Here is a 19,606-nt window from a genome sequence, read left to right as displayed (position 1 = left end):
ATGTTTTCTTTCTACTTAACTAAATATGTTTCAGATCATTTTTAATTACCATGTTTTATGTCTGTGCTTAAGATGTGGCCTCCATGTTAAAAAAAAAAAAAAAAAAAATATGTGGCCTCCGGACAAGCAGCATCAACTTGAGAACTTAAACTGCAGATTCTTAGTTCCCAACCAAGATCCACTAAATTGGAAATTCTAGAATATGGCCCTGAAATCTGTTTTAATGAGCCCTGTAGGTAATCCAGATGCACACTCAAGTTTGAGGATTACTATTATAAAAATAAGGGGATAAACCAAAATTATCAGAAAAATAATTTTTGGTTGTTTAACATTTTGAAATCATTAGAAAACTGTCCAGAGAAGTGAAAATGTATGGCTGATGTCTTCTACCAGAATAATTAGTAACTCATCATTGTCTGTGTAACAGAGTACAGTGATGGCTTTTAACCATATTTTTGCCTATTGGAAAAATGCCAGGTAAAGATACACTAGTGGGGAAAGTAAGGGAAGTTTCTGAGCCTCCTAAAACTCCAGTTAGTATGTTTACCAATGTGTTATATGTAACTCAGGCATGAAAGGTGTAGAAATGTAATTGAACATTGAAAAAAGATATTCAAAATGCCTGGCCCAAACTGGTCAAGGCCAGTTCCAGACGCTGTTGAAGCAAAAATGCAGCTTGGGCACAGAATTCTTTTTAATGCTATTCTTATTTGCCAGATATACAGCCTAGAAACAAGCATTGGACTGAAGAAGCCATAGCAAGATTTCAGATGTGCGTTGCAGGGATAAAACTCCAAGCCCGAGTGGTTGAAATCACTGGACAGGGATTGGGAATCAAGCTCACTGATCTCTCCACTTCTTACCCCAGAATAATTAATGATGTTCTGATTGATGAATATCTGGTTTTAAGAACTAGCTCACCACGTAAAGACATGACAAATAATAGATCTGTGGGTAAATATAATCTTCAAGTTGATGTCATGGGGCTTCAAGGTAACATTTAAACCATTGATTTGTTATTTAAATTTATGTTATCCTTTGCTTTTGGAGGCTACAAAACTTTTTCTATCCAAGTGATGCAGTTTTTCCGTAGGAATACGTGCTTGTGGAAGTAGGTTAATAATAGGTTATTAAAATTAGTATTTATTTGGGTGGCTGAGTGGTACAGTCGGTTGAGCGTTTGACTCTTGTTTTCAGCTCTGGCTGGGAGGGATCTCCGGGCCTGGACATTAAGTCCTACATTGGGCTCTGTGCTCAGCATGGAGTCTCCTCCTCTGCTCCTCCTGCACATGCACATTCTCTCTCAAATTAATGTCTTTAAAAAAATAGTATTTATTGAAACATGGCTTTATTAAACACTGTAATTATTTATCAGATAATCTTGCATCATACAATTATATAGCCCCTAAAGTGAATCATTTATAAGAGTTAAATTAAATATACTTACAGAAATGGAAATATACTACATTAAATATACTTTAATATACTTTAGAAATGGAGTGTGGTAGGTCAAAAATTCTCATTCTAGGTTGGACTTTTTTTTTTAAATTTTTGTTTTAAATTTATTTATGATAGAGGGGGGGGTGCAGAGACACAGGCAGAGGGAGAAGCAGGCTCCATGTACCGGAACCCGACGTGGGATTCGATCCCGGGTCTCCAGGATCGTGCCCTGGGCCAAAGGCAGGCGCCAAACCGCTGCGCCACCCAGGGATCCTGGTTGGACTTTTTTTTTTTTTAACAGAATCCCTCAAATTGAATAGATTGTTTTTGTGAAAATACAGATTGTCATTTTAGAGATTTGTGAACGTTACTAGTTGATGAATAAATTAAGTGATTAAATATATAACTGGGAGAGAAAAACAACTTTGATCTGTTTTATACAAGATCTGTTTTGTATGTTTTCAGCCGTCTCTTTAGCTGAGCAGTGGAGGACGATAGAATTGCCAGTTAATAAAACTGTACAAGCAAGCATATTAGAAATTGTAAGCCCACATTTATTTTATGCTCTACCAAGTGAGATGCCAGGTAAGAAACCAAAATTTGAGACACATTTATGCTCATCTTTTTAACTGTATAATAAAATGCTTATCTGAACCCTTTAGGAAGTGATAGAGAAGGGAAGGCTAGTGATTTTTGTTTTGTGCAGTGTTTTAAGGAAAAATTGGCCATTATAACATTTCAGGCATATTTAGTTATACAAACACAAATGAGAGCATGAAGGGAAATGCTTTTGCATTTAGCACCTACCCAACACAGTCAAATCTACAGCTTTTTATAAGGAAATGGTGTCCTTAACCACTGTATAATTTATTTTTAAAAAATATACCACCACAAAAATAGATACTATCTATGTTGAATTGCATTTACAAAGCTAACCTTCTATGACCTTTTAAAAAAATTTTGGTATATTGAAAATACTTTGTAATCAGTCTATAATCAGTGTTTTTATAGCTTAGAAACTTAGAGAAATGTTTTATACTGGACCTACTCCTTAGTAAAGTAGCATATAAATGTTTTCTTTCTTGTTTCGTGGAAGTTTATAATTAAGAAATCTCTTCAATATATTTGAGTTTATCCTAGTAGTGTCAGAAGGAGAGTTAATGCAAGGTGGATGATGGCTATTCAACATAATTGCAGGTACTTGAAGGCTGAGAAAGTGAATCTTTGTTTCAAATGGTCAAACCACAAATTGTGATGCCAACAAGTGCTCTTAAATCTATCTCTGGGATCCAAATAATCATCTTTAATTTGTGTAGTGGAAAGCAGGGACTTAGGGTTATTGAATCCTGATGAATTGGAAATATTTCATTTTATCTTATTAACTGTAACATACCGAAATGAAAAGTATACCGAAAAATTGTCAAAGGATGACTTAATAAGTTTCTATAGTATGAACACATTGGTACAACCACCCTGATCTAGAAGTTAGCTGTCCAGAGGCTTCCTTCTTACTCCCTCCCAGTATTACATCCCTTTTGTATAAGGTAAGCACTATTGGTTTTATATATTCTTAAAATATAAATGTAAACAGATTTTGTTTTTTAGTGATTCAATTTGACATTCTTTTTATATACTGTCTAAACAGCACTGCAAATTTCTTCACAAAAGATTGCCTTCTTATGTTTCAGGAGATCAGGAAAGATTGAATATATTGACAGCTGAATTGTTAGAATATTGCAATACTCAGAAAAGCCAATTGTCTTACAGACCCAAAATTGGAGATGTGTGCTGTGCCAAATACACAAGTAAGGTTCTTTTAGGTAAAATATTAAAGAGGAATTATTTGGTTCTCTTTTAGATGAAATTTTGTGTATTTTGTTAGATTAACAGCAAGATTGTAGGTTTGATTCATGTGTTGGGGTCATTTAGCTTCTCTGTTCTATAATTATAGATTATATTTAGGTAAGGATATAGGTAGATATTTACAAATCTATCAGTATTTCTAGATAATTAGCTTTAGATAACTCTATATGGTGGACTGATAATATATGTGGAGGAATTGCAAATAATTTATAGAACTTTATGAATTTGCTAAAAGAATGAGTGCCTTAGACTTGTTAAATCAGGTATGCTTTAGCCATTATCCTGTTGTTTAATATTTCATATTAAAAGTTAACAAATATGTTTTAGGAATAAAAATAATACTTAGAGTAAAAATTCTTGGACAGAAATTTGAGGAATTCCTGAGTCAAAGGATGTAAATTGTTTTGTAAATTTCAGAAGCATATTGGTCTGTAGGCATCTTAAGGAAATGTCCATATGTACCAAAAGTTTGTGAGTGGGCCCATGTCATCTTTCTCTTGCCAGCAATGGATTTAAAATGCTTTTGATCTGTTGCCCACATGGAATTCATTTAAAAAATCTTTAAATTTAGATACACAGTTAAATGTATTTTTAGTTTTGCTTTTCTTTTGTATGATACCTGGATCTATACTTTCCCTCCCTTTCTTCCTGATAGAAATGTGTCGCAATTTTTGGTTAGATGAGTATTTACAATTACTTTATTGGAATTGCATAAACACTATTCACAGCCTAGCTACATAGTATACCATGACCTATGAGATTCATGGTTACGTATCTCTTTTGCAGCCTTTGTTGTTATTAGTGTTTTGTATATTCTCACTGATTATCTCCAGTTCTCTGCATTGGTGTAAATTCTCCTATTGAGGGCAGCCCAGGTGGCTCAGTGGTTTAGCGCTGCCTTGAACCCAGGGCCTGATCCTGGAGACCCGGGATTGAGTCCCATGTCGGGCTCCCTCCATGGAACTTGCTTCTCTCTCTCTCTCTCTCTCTCTCTGTCTCTCATTAATAAATAAATAAAATTATTTTAAAAATAAATTCTCCTAGTGAACACTTCATGTACTTTGTCAGCTTTTATTACATTGCTAGTGCTTGCAGCCTTCTAACCTCCTATCTAGACTGCTTGTTCTCCAGACTTGAGTGATCACCCTGGAAGTTTTCCTTCATCATCATATTGGGGTTGTTTCAACACCACTCCCTTGTGTTTAGATTTCTCTCCCATCCCACCATGTTGGCTCCGTTTCTCCCTTCCTCGTGTCACCTTGTTTTCTGAAATCCTTACTTTGGATTTATTATAATATTTGGTTATATCCCATCCTCCAGAAGCTGAAAAAGGTACGTGTAAGATAAATTTTCTGTTATCTCCCCATGTACTTCCATGTTTGAAAAAATGTTGATTTTACCCTGATAGTTAATTAATAGCTTGCCTAGATACAGAATTCTAGATTGGAAATCCTCTTTCCCTTAAAATTTTGAAAACATTGCTTTTGTTATTTTAAGATTTTTTATTTTTAAGTAATCTCTACACCCAGCATGGGGCTTGAAATCACAACCCCAAGATCCGGAGCCTCAAGCTCCACTAACTCAGCCAGCCATGTGTCCTGCTTTTATTGTTTTTTAGCTGTTGATGTTGCTGGTTAAGAGAGAGGTCATTTAGAGTCTCCAAACTTTGTATTTTATTTTCCCCTTTCTGGAACTGTTGGTAATCTCTTTATTACATGTTTTGAAATTCATAATGTGACTTGGTACTAGTTTTCACTATTGTGTTGGGCACTCATACTGGGTGGGCCCTTAAGTCTAGAAATTGATGAGCTTCGGTTTTGAGAAATTTTTCTGAAATTTTTTTTATTACCTTCTTTCATTTCCTATTCTGTTAGAAACTCCAGATAATTTTTTTTTTTTTAAGATTTATTTTGGAGAGAGAACAATGGGGAGGGAGTAGAGGGAGAGAGGGATAGAGAGAATCTCAAGCAGACCCCCTGCTGAGCATGGAGCCCACACAGGGCTCAATCTCAAGACCCTGAGATTGTGACCTGAGTTAAAAACCAAGAGTCAGATATTTAACTGAGCCACCCAGGTACCCTAAGGAACTCCAAATATTCTAATATTGGACTTGAAATTCTTCTGCTAAGTTTCCTGTTCTCTTTCAATTTTTTTGTTTTTTATAAGAGTTCCTTGATTCTATCTTCAGTTTATTGAGTATTTCACTTTTGATACCACATATCTAGTTTCAGTAGCTTTTTTGTTTCTTTTTTCAAATGTGTGTCTTTAATGCTGACTTGCTCTTATTTCAAGGATGAAAGGCGATTTTGTTAGCAGATTTTAGTATCATTCTTCTAATTGTCCCTGTCTTCTCCCTGTTTTCTTGAGTTCCTGTTTTGTTCTACTCTGTCACATTGGAAGCTTTCTTCAAATGTCTGGTGATCCTTTGTTGTTGACTTGCAGTGGGGCACTTAAAAGTTAATTGGAAGCTTCTTTGTGGGCAGAGCTTGTACACTGCTGGCCTTCACTGTTGGGTCATGGAGCTGTGCCATTTCACTGAGGCTCCTGCTGTTGGTATCTTGAAGTGCATTTCACTTGGTGGAATCATTGTCTCCTGGTTGGTGTGCATAGCTTGCCCAACAGTGTTCTTGGTAAATTTCTTCCTCTTATTGAGTCTAGTAGTCTATCTGGTTCATCCTCTCTGGAGAAGAAACCTCTAGTCTTCTGCTCTTGAGTAGGAGCAGATGCCTGGAAATAGGGAGGACATTCTAAGCTTTATTAAAACACGTGAACATAAAACTGATCGTCCTCTTTAGCAGCTTTAAAAATAAGTATGTGTAAATGTGTTTTATAAACTATTCAGATGTCTTGAGAAGTAAGTTTGCTTTCTTTACTCAGCCCTCATTTTCAGCTCCATCCTCACTATTATCTTGGAATGCATTAATTATTAGGGCTTGGGGGATCCCTGGGTGGCGCAGCGGTTTGGCGCCTGCCTTTGGCCCAGGGCGCGATCCTGGAGACCCAGGATCGAATCCCACATGGGGCTCCCGGTGCATGGAGCCTGCTTCTCCCTCTGCCTGTGTCTCTGCCTCTCTCTCTCTCTCTCTCTCTCTGTGACTATCATAAATAAATAAAAATTAAAAAAAAAAATTATTAGGGCTTGGGATTCAGGATGCAAATGAAGATGCCTCTTTGCTTCCCCATAGCCAGCTTTGGTTGAACTCTGCTAAATCATTTCCATTCCTGCCATCTGCTTTCCAGCTTCCAATATTACATTGTCTTCTCTCTTGTCCTCTATATCCTTGTGGTTTTGTGCCATTTTCTTTTTAATCATGTAGTTATCTTTTTAGTAGCATCTGGAAAGAATGGAGGTGATGCTTGTGTTTCATCTGGACTCTAACCAGAAATGTTGGCATGAATTTCTCACTGATGTAAATGTAACTGTGAATAACCATCTTAAGGGAGGGGAAGAGGGTCATTGTATGTAACTTCTTACCTGAGCTTCCATCATATTTTCAGATGATGATTTCTGGTACCGTGCCATTGTTCTGGGGACATCAGATGCCGAAGTGAAAGTGCTCTATGCAGATTATGGAAACCTTGAAACTCTGCCTCTTTCCAGAGTGCAGCCAATTTCTATCAGCCACCTGGAGCTTCCTTTCCAAATTATTAAATGTTCACTTGAAGGTAGGCAGTCAAGTCACTTTCCGATTGGGATATCTGTGTGATTTTTCTTTTTTCTCCTCTGTTTTGTAGCCTCTGTCTGAATCAAATGGGCATTTCAGAAACTGCTCAGACTTCTGAATATCAAGCAGAGCTAACAAAAACAAACAAACAAACAAAAAGAAACCTATCTTTCATCCTTTATTTCATTGTCACAGAAATTACATTGGTAGCTCATTTGTTGTTCAGAGATTGTTTGGCCCCAGATTGCACAGCTAGAAGTGGCAAGGCCAGGGAGAAGTAGGCCATCTGAGCCTTATCCAAGAGCTTCTAGGCTCTGTCACGGTGCTCTCTTTGGAGACAGAGATAATACCACTTGGGACTACTTTACTGTGTACTCTATCTGCACATGTTTAGCTCTTTAGTTGGTGGTTGAATAAAGTGAATGAGTGTTAAAGTAGCTTTTTACTCTTACTCCTGATTTCATTACATAGTGGTCCTAGCAGATAAAAACTCACTCGTTGCCTCTTAGTTTGCTTGGTTTTGACTCAGGGAGAGAGTTGGAACATATTATTGTTTGCTTCTCCCATTATAATGGACATAGGTCCATGGCAACAGACAGTTGTCTGCTTTATTCCCTCTAGACCTAGATTAGTGTTTGACAGGTAATAGGGACCAATGAGTATTTTTTGAGTGATTTTTTTTTTTAATGCAACAGCAGTAGTACATCAAAGCTTACCCAAGCCAGCTAAAGTGAGACTTTTGCTTATTATCTTTAGATGATATATGTAAATATTTATCTTTTTTAAAGGGGCTCGAAGATTAATATTTCAGGTTTTTTTTCCCAGGACTGATGGAATTGAATGGAAGCTGCTCTCAATTAGTAATGGAACTACTAAAAAATTTCATGTTGAATCAGAGTGTAATGCTTTCTGTAAAAGGAATTACCAAGAATGTCCATACAGTGTCAGTTGAGAAATTCTCTGGAAATGTTACTGTCAATCTAGCTGATAAGCTGGTGACATATGGTCTGGCAAAAAGCATCACATCTAAAAAGCAAAGTACTTTAAGTACGTATATTTTTTCAAGTTTAATGACAAATATAAGTGTAATTAAGAACAGATGTAATCCATGTAGGTGACTTGGTTTATCCTTAGTCTCTGTGGTCATGTTTCTTTCATCCTTCCCCTTTGTAAGACTCATGCTGCCACCTCAGGGGACCCACTGGATAGAAGCAGGCCTCCCAGTCCAGATTTTCCTTAGCTTAGACTCAGCAGAGTTGAGTGATCCCATTGGAGATAGCATTGATTCTGAGAGTTTTAGAAATGTCTAGCATTCAGAATGACTTCCAACTACATTCGATCCTGACCAAAGTGAGAAGAGTTTGTATGTTTGCGATTGGATCTCATAGTTATCTCTTAAGATGATTATTTGGAAGGCTTGCCCTTGGCTGAAGAGATATCCCACATATGATAGGCAAAAGACCTAGAATTTTGGAGATGGGGACGTTACTTTGGTGAAACCCAGGGCTCAGTAGTAGAAAATAATAAAGCCCAAGGGAGAAGTTAATTAAGTCTTTTATAGTTAGAACCCATGCCTAAGGGGTAGAGCTGTGTATATTCAGACGACTCAGTTTTTTAATTCATTATGGTGTATATTCTTTAATAGTCTTTTGTACTTGCTTTTAGAAAAGACATGCAGGATGAATTGCTGTTGCACAGAGTTACAGAAACAAGTGGGTAGAATTTCCTTGAAGTGAAATTAATACTCATTACATTTTTAGAAATGAAATAATACTATTTTTTCTTCTTCCATAGGTTGAAAAACATGAACAGATTCTTCTCTTCCTCTTAAATAATCCAACAAATCAAAATAAATGTATTGAAATGAAAAAATTGTTAAAAAGTTAAGTAAGTTAAGTTTAATGTTTTCACCACTTCTGTAACCATCAACAGGACATCTCCAGGCATGTCAGGGTAGAATTGATGGTGTGAAACACATCATGCAGCGGTTCTTTATTTTGTGACCTAATGATCTGAGGTCTGGTTGTAATGTTTTTGCTGTCTTCTAGGTTTTGATACTCTTACTTTGGCACTGCTAATGGGATTGGGTCCAGGGCTGTTCAGGTTGCGGCCACTCACCTTACTGTTGTTTAATTCTGAATGCTCACATTACTGATAAACCTGGAGGGACTTGTAAACATTGTGAGATGAAGCTCTGCCTTAAATTCTGTGTATCTAGGTGTGGAATTAACTCTCACTTGTGCATACTGCTATAAAAATGTTTAGCACTTAAAAAAAGATTTATGTATTAGCATGGAAGTGGGATGGGGAGGGGGCAAAGGGAGACAGAAATTCTCCAGAAGATTTCCTACAGAGTTTAGCGCCGGACTTGGGGCTCAGTCTTAACAATCCTGAGATCATGACCTGAGCCAAAACCAAGAGTTGGACTCTTAACCCAGGCACCCCCTGTTTAGCACTTTTTGTGAAGCAGTTCTAAAGGGCCAAGAATAGAAAGGGGGCTGCACTGATAGTGTATTTCATTTCCAAACAAAACTTCTTCGCCTTTGGCCATGGTGATTCTGGTGCTTACAGGCAATAATTAGTGTGTTTTAAACAAAAGTTCCCCTGCTTTTGTACTGTTTGGGATGCTTTGTTCCAAGATAGCCCTCAGAAAGTACTTCGTGATCAGTTAGCCAATTAGAATTTCTGATTAAAATGAAATCATCCTTCCTGCCTTGTCTGACTGATAAAATTCCTGCCAAAAGCAAATGATCTTTTGATTTACTATGATTTAGTATGTGTATTCTTGTTGGCTGAAGCACAGCCTGTGTCAGCCCCTTTGAGTGGCTCTGCGGGTGGTAGTGCCTTCCAGGGGTGGGATAGCTCTCTAGCAGGGCCTGCTGTGAGCTGTCTTCTCGGTTCACTGTGGCAGTGCAGTTGTGTTGTTTCTAAGAAAGTGTAACTGAATTCTAAGTTGCGTGTCATTAATGCTAGAGCAGCAATTTTGAGCCTCCTCATGTATTTCCTTTACAAGTTTTGTGTTATTTCTAATAAACGCTGACCTATAGTTGCAGTTACAACCTTTAGTCCTTGTTAATACATGCAGTTTCAATACTGACTGCTGTCTTTGTGTACTTGAGTTTAAAATTTTAAATTTAAAAAAATAAAAAATAAGGTAGAATCTTAAATTTAATGATTACTTCATAGATGAAGGGATATACAGTGACACGAACTTCTAGAATTTAGTCCTAGTGCCAAATTATCATATTTTTTTTAATCTTTATCTTTTCCATAAGGGTTTTGAGAGTGCTAACACACAAGATGAAAGGTAGATTTTCTTTTGTTTCTATGAAGATTGTTTTTTTTTTTTAAGATTTTATTTATTTATTCATGATGGACACACAGAGAGGCAGGGACACAGGCAGAGGGAGAAGCAGGCTCCATTCCGAGAGCCCGACGCGGGTCTTGATCCTGGGACCCCAGGATCACACCCTGGGCCAAAGGCAGGCGCTGAACCACTGAGCCACCCAGGGAGCTCCCCAAAGATTGCTTTAAGGAAAAAAAAAAAAAAAAGCTGTTTTAAATAAAGCATAGTAGTTGAACTGACTTTTCCTTTACTGTGGGAATAAATATTATATCCACATCTGAATATAGTGAAACACTTTATATATTATCTTAAAAACGTTTGAACATCTAGTCACGTATTTAATCATCAGAGTACCCCTGAAAAGAAAGCACACCCCCTTGTACAGATGAGGCTGAGGCTCAGAGAGGTTGAACAGCTGCACAGGATGCACACACAGGGAACCAGGTCTTAGACCCCAAGCCGCTCTCTTTCCACTACAGTGTTCTTAGATCAGTTGTGGAGGGCAGGGTACCAGGGGGTTATATTACAAAAAATTACATACACGGTTGCTTAGGCATACTTGCTTCGTTGTGGTGAAAGTATAGTTGAACATTTACCCTTTTAAATTGTTCTTCCTAGACACAGAGAAAATAGATTTCAAATGGAAGTGTTTAGTTTTTTTCTGGAGAAATTTGTTAATAACTGTAAAATTGCCCCCCAAGTAGTATTGTGATGAGAAGAGAAAACTGGTATCTGTGGCTTAGACATGACAAATAAGTACTTCAACACACAAGTTAATAGAAAATTTTCTATCTGAAAAGGAGAGTACAGCTATGGTTTACATTGGTCAAGGGTAATACAAATGGCTGTAGTTAACACATAGCACGGCGCGGATTTCTTTAACCGTCAGACCTGACTTGAATGTATACTTTCAGTTAAAAGTGTTCGGTTTGTTTCTCCCTCTGCCTATGTCTCTGTGTCTCTCATGAATAAATAATATATAAAAAAAAAACATAGTGATGGAGTTTCTATATAAGGCATAATGAGAGTTGATTTTTCTCTTTCAGAAGCAGTCTTTCTCAGAGATAAATATGTAGAAGAAAGGAGACAGCGAAGGTTAGACTTCCCGGCAGCACAGCATCTTATTTTTTTTTATTTTTATTTTTTTGTTTATTGGGAATGTTGTCTCCTGTGCCTCTGTCTTTGTTTGCCTGCCATTCTTCTGTTAGGTTGGGTAGTTTTATTTTTCTCTCTGAGTTCTTCCTCCCAAATAAATCTTGCATGAAAGTTTCATACCATGTTTATGGGGATATCAAGAAGGGATACACAGGGACTTTCTACTGTATATATAAATTTTTAGGACTTAAAGGTATTGAAGAAAATACGGGCTTCATGTTACTAGAAGATAAATCTACTTGATGTGTAGGAGTTTTATTTTTTTGGATTTGTTTGTATGTTTGAAATACTTCATAATAAAATGTGCCCTGCTCTCCCTGTCATCATCTGCCTCTTCCACATAATAAATGTTCTTTGGCTTGTTGTTGCTTTAGTCCTGGCTCCTCTTTTCCTGTTCACTCTGTGAGGTCATCAGCTGCTTTCCCTCAACCCTGACTTGGATCTCTCTGCTTTTGGCCTTAGGGTACCAGTCTGTCCGTAGGCTCTTAACCACTCTGAGGGAAAGGAATTTGCTCTTTTCTGCTCCTGCTATCCACATCCTTCCAAATCAGCAGCCACTTAGACTTTTTTATTGTCAGTAGGATTTACATTTCCCAAAATATATGGTTAACAACTTAAGTTAAAAATAAGAGTACTTATTTTTCTTGAATCACATAAGGTAATCTCATGTGCAGAATTATGGACCAACTGACTTTCCTGCTAGCCTGTAAGTTTCTGTTTGGGAATTTTTCCATGATTTAAGTATCAGACTCCAACAAACCTAAGATGTTGTCACCGACTCAAAGAAGAAATTAAAACCTTTTTTTTTTTTTTGCTTTTAACTGGTAACATGTCAGCCAGGTTACATGGAATTTTTGCTCATGTAAAAAGTTCAATTAAAGCAGTCATCAGAAACCTCCCAAGAGGGATCCCTGGGTGGCGCAGTGGTTTGGCGCCTGCCTTTGGCCCAGGGCGCAATCCTGGAGATCCGGGATTGAATCCCATGTCAGGCTCCTGGTGCATGGAGCCTGCTTCTCCCTCTGCCTGTGTCTCTGCCTCTCTCTCTCTCACTGTGTGCCTATCATGAATAAATAAAAATTAAAAAAAAAAAAAAGAAACCTCCCAAGACACAAAAGTCCAGGGCCAGATGGCTTCCCAGGGGAATTCTATCAAACGTTTAAAGAAGAAACCATACCTATTCTACTAAAGCTGTTTGGAAAGATAGAAAGAGATGGAATACTTCCAAACTCGTTCTATGAGGCCAGCATCACGTTAATTCCAAAACCAGACAAAGACCCCACCAAAAAGAATTATAGACCAATATCCCTGATGAACATGGATGCAAAAATTCTCAACAAAATACTAGCCAATAGGATCCAACAGTACATTAAGAAGATTATTCACTATGACCAAGTAGGATTTATCCCCAGGATGCAAGACTGGTTCAACACTCGTAAAACAATCAATGTGATTCATCATATCAGCAAGAGAAAAAACAAGAACCATATGATCCTTTGAATAGATGCAGAGAAAGCATTTGACAAAATACAGCATCCATTCCTGATCAAAAGTCTTCAGAGTGTAGGGATAGAGGGAATATTCCTCAACATCTTAAAAGCCATCTACGAAAAGCCCACGGCAAATATCATTCTCAATGGGGAAGCACTAGGAGCCTTTCCCCTAAGATCAGGAACAAGACAGGGATGTCCACTCTCACCACTGCTGTTCAACATAGTACTAGAAGTCCTAGCCTCAGCAATCAGGCAACAAAAAGAAAGAAAAGGCATTCAAATTGGCAAAGAAGAAGTCAAACTCCTTCTCTTTGCCGATGACATGATACTCTACATAGAAAACCCAAAAGACTCCACCCCAAGATTACTAGAACTCATACAGCAATTTGGTAGCATGGCAGCATACAAAATCAACGCCCAGAAGTCAGTGGCATTTCTATACACTAACAATGAGACTGAAGAAAGAGAAATTAAGGAGTCAATCCCATTTACATTTGCACCCAAAAGCATAAGATACCTAGGAAAAAACCTAACCAAAGAGGTAAAGGATCTATACCCTACAAACTATAGAACACTTCTGAAAGAAATTGAGGAAGACACAAAGAGATGGAAAAATATTCGATGCTCATGGATTGGAAGAATTAATATTGTGAAAATGCCAATGTTACCCAGGGCAATTTACACATTTAATGCAATCCCTATCAAAATACCATGGACTTTCTTCAGAGAGTTAGAACAAATTATTTTAAGATTTGTGTGTAATCAGAAAAGACCCCGAATAGCCAGGGGAATTTTAAAAAAGAAAACCATATCTGGGGGCATCACAATGCCAGATTTCAGGTTGTACTACAAAGCTGTGGTCATCAAGACAGTATGGTACTGGCACAAAAACAGACACATAGATCAATGGAACAGAATAGAGAATCCAGAAGTGGACCCTCAACTTTATGGTCAACTAATGTTCGACAAAGGAGGAAAGACTATCCACTGGAAAAAACACAGTCTCTTCAATAAATGGTGCTGGGAAAATTGGACATCCACATGCAGAAGAATGAAACTAGACCACTCTCTTGCACCATACAGGAAGATAAACTCAAAATGGATGAAAGATCTAAATGTGATACAAGAGTCCATCAAAATCCTAGAGGAGAACACAGGCAACACCCTTTTTGAACATGGCCACAGTAACTTCTTGCAAGATACAACCACGAAGGCAAAAGAAACAAAAGCAAGAATGAACTATTGGGATTTCATCAAGATAAGCTTTTGCACAGCAAAGGATACAGTCAACAAAACTCAAAGACAACCTACAGAATGGGAGAAGATATTTGCAAATGATGTATCAGATTAAGGGCTAGTTTCCAAGATCTATAAAGAACTTATTAAACTCAACAGCAAAGAAACAATCCAATCATGAAATGGGCAAAAGACATGAACAGAAATCTCACAGAGGAAGACATAGACATGGCCAACACGCACATGAGAAAATGCTTTGCATCACTGGCTATCAGGGAAATACAAATCAAAACCACAATGAGATACCACCTCACACCAGTGAGAATGGGGAAAATTAACAAGGCAGGAAACCACAAATGTTGGAGAGGATGTGGAGAGAGGGGAACCCTCTTACACTGTTGGTGGGAATGTGAACTGGTGCAGCCACTCTGGAAAATTGTGGAGGTTCTTCAAAGAGTTAAAAATAGATCTGCCCTATGACCCAGCAATTGCACTGCTGGGGATTTACCCCAAAGAAGCAGATGCAATGAAGCGCCAGGACACCTGCACCCAGATGTTTATAGCAGCAATGTCTACAATAGCCACACTGGAAGGAGCCTCGGTGTCCATCGAAAGATGAATGGATAAAGATGTGGTCTGTGTATACAATGGAATATTACTCAGCCGTTAGAAACGACAAATACCCACCATTTGCTTCGACGTGGATGGAACTGGAGGGTATTATGCTGAGTGAAATAAATCAATTGGAGAAGGACAAACATTATATGGTCTCATTCATTTGGGGAATATAAAATAGTGAAGGGGAATAAAGGGGAAAGGAGAAAAAAATGAGTGGGAAATATCAGAAAGGGAGACAGAACATGGAAGACTCCAAACTCTGGGAAATGAACCTAGGGGTGGTGGAAGGGGAGGAGGGCAGGGGGTCGGGGTGACTGGGTGGCGGGCACTGAGGTGGGCACTTGACGGGATGAGCACTGGGTGTTCTGTATTCTGTACATTGGCAAATTGAACACCAATTAAAAATAAATTTATTTAAAAATAAAAGTTCAAACATTCCACTTTTATTAGATGAAAATGTGTGCTGCTTTGCTCAAAATTCTTTCACTTTTTCATTCTTATGTTCTTGTGGCTGCTGTTTTGCTAACTTTCTCTATATAGTAGGAGCAATGGAAGATTAGTTCATTCTCAGTTCAATTCCAGCCACCATGAAAATGCAGATGAAAACCAAGTAATCACAAAATTGGCCTTTTCATAGTGGAACATTAGAGAAGCAAGTCAAAGAACACATAAAAAAAATAAGTCAGTTTCTTAGATTCCACTGTTTTTTATGGTACTAGAAATCCGAATACAAAGAGTTTAAGTGGAGTTTAATATTACTTGGTGGTCCACCTATTTGTCTTGTTCCCCCAAAGAGACGAATACTAATTAATCTATAGCACTAGTTTCACAAGTAGAGATCTGAATTAATGTTCTATAATCCTCTACTGGACCTATTTTAATTAACATTCAAGTATTTATTGACCTCTAGCTACTTACCTGGGATCAAGGTAGGTGCTGTGTTTATTGTGCATTAGGGTCATGTATGATCTATCACACCTTCTGATTTGGGTGTTCCATTTCCCTCAAAATACATAGTTCAGTCAGATAAGTACAATATTGCTGAAACTGTATAATCAAATTAACCTTTGGCAGAGGCCATGTAAATATTGAGATAAAGGTGTGGATGTGGAAGTATATTTGATATGCCTTTTTTTTTTTGGTAGAATTCTTTCGCCTGGGGCAACTAGACATGTAAAAGTCACAAAACTGAATGGAGGTTGTTAATATGCTGAACTTGAGCTCTCCCGCTATATAGTAAGCGTGCCAGAAAACCAGTAGATGAGGATCTTTATCTGCCTGCAGGGCCCTCAACAGACATATTCCAAGAGGGGAATTAAGTGATCACAAGACTTGCTCCTGGGAAGCTGCCAGCCCAGAGTGGTAAACTATTAGTGTAACTGGTGGGCTCATCATAACACAACTACTGCCCAGACTGGGCAAACTGATCCCTTCTGGGGCAGGCTGGAGAGTAGTAGCCCGAGGCTACTCACCAGTGTAGGTGGTTCTGTAGCTGGTCATGCACCCACACTGTGTTTACTCATTAAACACACAGGATTCTCAAGGATGGTTTTTGCCTTGTTTTTCCAGATGAAAGGAATTGGAGGGCAGCCTGTGATTCCAAACACTCCGATTCCTAGGGTGATGTTTTGCTTGCCAGAATTAAAGCAAGGTTCAAGTTATAGTAAGACTACTGCATGTGTGCACAGGGTTGGAGTGGCAGAGGCTCACCCAGAAATCTGACAAGCTTTTTGCTGCCCTGAATGTGAGTCAAGTTCCCGCTTAGACACGGCTGTCCACTTCCCTAGGAAGCCTCGAACCTCAGCAGTAGCCTTCAGATAACCTGGAATTGGTTTCACTGAAGACTTGAACTGCCCAGCCTCATCCATTTTCCTGCACTTTCCTTTTTACCTTCAGACACTGAAGTGATGCTACTCTTAAAACCTTGTACTGATAAACCTTCCAGGAAATGAGACAGACTGAGGCTTATAATAAGCCCATTCTGCCCCCAAGGTTGGGCCCAGATTCCTCTCAGAATGCATTCAACACACAGTATGGCAATCATCCATGTGTAAAAACTGAAGATAAAAATTTGGAAGTATTGGCAGTTAGGAGAAGTGCTTACAGTTTTGGGTGTTGGTCAAATGACTGTTACCCAAGCCCTTGCCTTTGGAGGCATTCTGTGTTTCCTTATTCAGCCAGAAAGCATTCCATTTCCCAAAAATAAATCCAATAACCTTGTGTGTGATTCTTCTCATTGTCTTAAGGAGTTGGGTTGTATGCTTTAGCTCTTAGAGCAGTTGGTGCTTACCCCAAACCTAAGGGTCTCTAGGGCTTTGAGATGCAGTGTTTCTGTTCCTCAAGTCCCCCTGCCACGACATTGTTCTTTCACTGCCCTTTGCTCTGTGGGTTTTACTCTGGCTTAATAATGTGCTGCCTGTGGAGCACTTGAGAATCAGGCCCTTTGTTTCTTCTGGGATGATTTCTTGGCCATTTTAATATGTGGTTTCCTGTTCTTTTACCTTTCTAGTGAGTTCTGGGAAATCCACATTTGCAGTTCTATAACCTATCCTCCTCTGGGTCTTTTCATACCTGTTCCACCTAGCTTTCATCATTTAGGGGGACGAGGTACAAATAATTTGGGGCTTCCACAGGTTTGGGAACCATTGCACTCCTAAACCTGTAATTTTATAGGCCAGAAAACTGAGCATTTAAAAGTGAAGCATCTTTTCTCTCTCACAAAGCCAGTAGGTGGGAGAGCTGGATCGGAAACCCCCGATTCCCTCATTTCCAAAGCAATGGTCATTCCACAACACTGGGGGGGTCTCCTTTGTATTGCTGAGTCCTGAAGTCCCCAATTACTCTCTGCATGAAATTCATAGATGTTTTCATGCCTTGTATGTTCACCGAGGCATGCTGTATAGGACAATTCATGTTGTATAAAGGCACGTCATAGAGTTAGCAAGTATTGGGGCTACAAAGATGGATAAGGTAAGTCCTTGGAAGCAAGAGCCTCACAAACTCTTTGGGGTGATGGTCAATGACTTTTTAAAATTTCCACAAATCTTTACAAACAAGGATTTGCTGTGGATAACAGGAGTAGCTGCCCAGCTTTGTGTAAAAAGCCTCCACCTCTCCCATTCTCCGTAGCCTGGTCTCCTGCCTTTCCCTCTACCCTGTATGCACGTTTGCCAGATCTGACAGGACTATACTTTGATGTGAAGGAGTTTGAAGCAACTGGTAGCTCCACCAGTATTTATAGTTGTAGCCTTTTACTACTCCAGGATTAATGGAATGAAAATGTGAAATGCCCCCCAGTTAAAGCCATCAAGCTGTCAGCGTCCAGAATTGAAATCTGGCTTTTTTGTTAAAGATTTTACTTATTCATGGGAGTCAGAGACACAGAGACATAGGCAGAGGGAGAAGCAGGCTCCATGGCTCCATGCAGGAGCCTGATGCAGGACTTGATCCTGGAACTCCAGGATCACATCCTGAGCCAAAGGCAGAGGCTCAACCACTGAGCCCCTCAGGCATGCCTGAAATCTGACTTCTCTAAGGTAGACCTTATTGGGTCAAGATGTGCTGATAAATGTTAGCTTAGCAACCAATCGTAACAGGTGGGAGAGAGGGCTGTCAGCTATGAAATTTCCACTTTTGGCAAGACTTGGTCTGCCCTTCTCAAACCTCTGCAGTGGCACAGGACATTCCCTACATGTGGCTATTGGACACTTAAAATATGGCCAGTCCAAATTGAGGTGTGCTATAAAATGAAATACAGAATTCTGAAGACTATATATTTTACATTGGTTACACAAGATATTTGGGATCTGGGCTAATATTAGTTTCAACTATTCCTTTACGCTTTTTAAAACGTGGCAGCTAGAACATTTAAAATGACCTATTTACTTGCATTACCTTTCTGTGAGACCATGCCGATCCAGAAGTAGAGATACAACACCCCCCTTTCTTCCACTAAGCATTTAGATCTGCTAAGTTCCCCTGCATGGGTCTCCTGTATTGCTTATGCTGCTCTGGCATGGCTCCATTTTTACCTAGTGTTGGAAGGAATTAGGTGAAAAATGAATCCTCCTTTCCCCCAATTCTGTGAATTTGAAAGATTTACTTATCACAGGTCACTTTCACTGGAAGCTGTCAGTGTTGGGAATGTTGGAAATCAACTGACAATGAGACAAAGTGAAATGTCTTAATTTGTTTTAAAGGAAAAATGTAAACTTGGTCTATTGGACTGAAATTTCCAGGAATAATGGAGGGGTATGGAAAAGAGGAAACAGTTTGATGTTCCTACAGGGAAGTTTGACAATACACATCAGAAGCCTTAAATTGCCTATACCCTATAATCTAGAAATTTACCTTCTTGCACTCTGCTCCAAGTAAGTGAACAAAAACAAACGCCTAATTCTATAATTAAAAGTTAATGTTCAGGCAGCCCAAGTGGCTCAGTGGTTTAGCACCGCCCTCAGCCCAGGGCGTGATCCTGGAGACCGGGGATCGAGTCCCACATCAGGCTCCCTGTGTGGAGCCTGCTTCTCCCTCTGCCTGTGTCTCTCATGAATAAATAAAAATCTTTTTTAAAAAAAGTCAATGTTCAACAGTAGGTTAAATACATTAGAACAAAGTAGTGGCTAAAAGTATAGATGTTCAAAAAGAAATTGTTGATTGTTATGGTGTGTATGGACTGAACTGAAAATGTAAATTTTTATGTGAGTAGAAGGACACTGGAAGAACACACACCCTGCTAACAGTGATTATCTCTGGGTGGTGAAATAGGTGTGGTTCTGCAAATTCCTCACAGG

General features: G+C 38.8%; 1 protein-coding gene across 9 annotated transcripts in view; it reads left to right on the top strand.

Moving 5' to 3' along the window:
- TDRD1 (tudor domain containing 1) overlaps positions 1-11,833 on the top strand; it is a 53,366-nt gene extending 41,533 nt beyond the window's left edge. For 6 of the 9 annotated variants that reach the window (XM_072805222.1, XM_072805220.1, XM_072805218.1 and 3 more), the window contains 8 exons: positions 718-993; positions 1,906-2,025; positions 3,129-3,245; positions 6,802-6,969; positions 7,794-8,015; positions 8,634-8,680; positions 8,763-8,850; positions 11,361-11,833. In XM_072805222.1, the coding sequence (XP_072661323.1) occupies positions 718-993; positions 1,906-2,025; positions 3,129-3,245; positions 6,802-6,969; positions 7,794-8,015; positions 8,634-8,680; positions 8,763-8,850; positions 11,361-11,578 (1,256 nt within the window). In that variant the 3' untranslated portion in view covers positions 11,579-11,833. Of the gene's footprint in view, positions 1-717; positions 994-1,905; positions 2,026-3,128; positions 3,246-6,801; positions 6,970-7,793; positions 8,016-8,633; positions 8,681-8,762; positions 8,856-11,360 lie in introns of all 9 variants that reach the window. The other 3 variants (XM_072805223.1, XM_072805226.1, XM_072805225.1) reach the window with 3 other exon arrangements.
- Positions 11,834-19,606: the final 7,773 nt, after the last annotated feature.

This window comes from Canis lupus, chromosome 29, assembly GCF_048164855.1.
Source record: "Canis lupus baileyi chromosome 29, mCanLup2.hap1, whole genome shotgun sequence".
Classification (NCBI taxonomy): domain Eukaryota; kingdom Metazoa; phylum Chordata; class Mammalia; order Carnivora; family Canidae; genus Canis; species Canis lupus.
The sequence above is the reverse complement of the archived record's forward strand: the minus strand, read 5'-3'. Positions and strand labels throughout refer to the sequence as shown.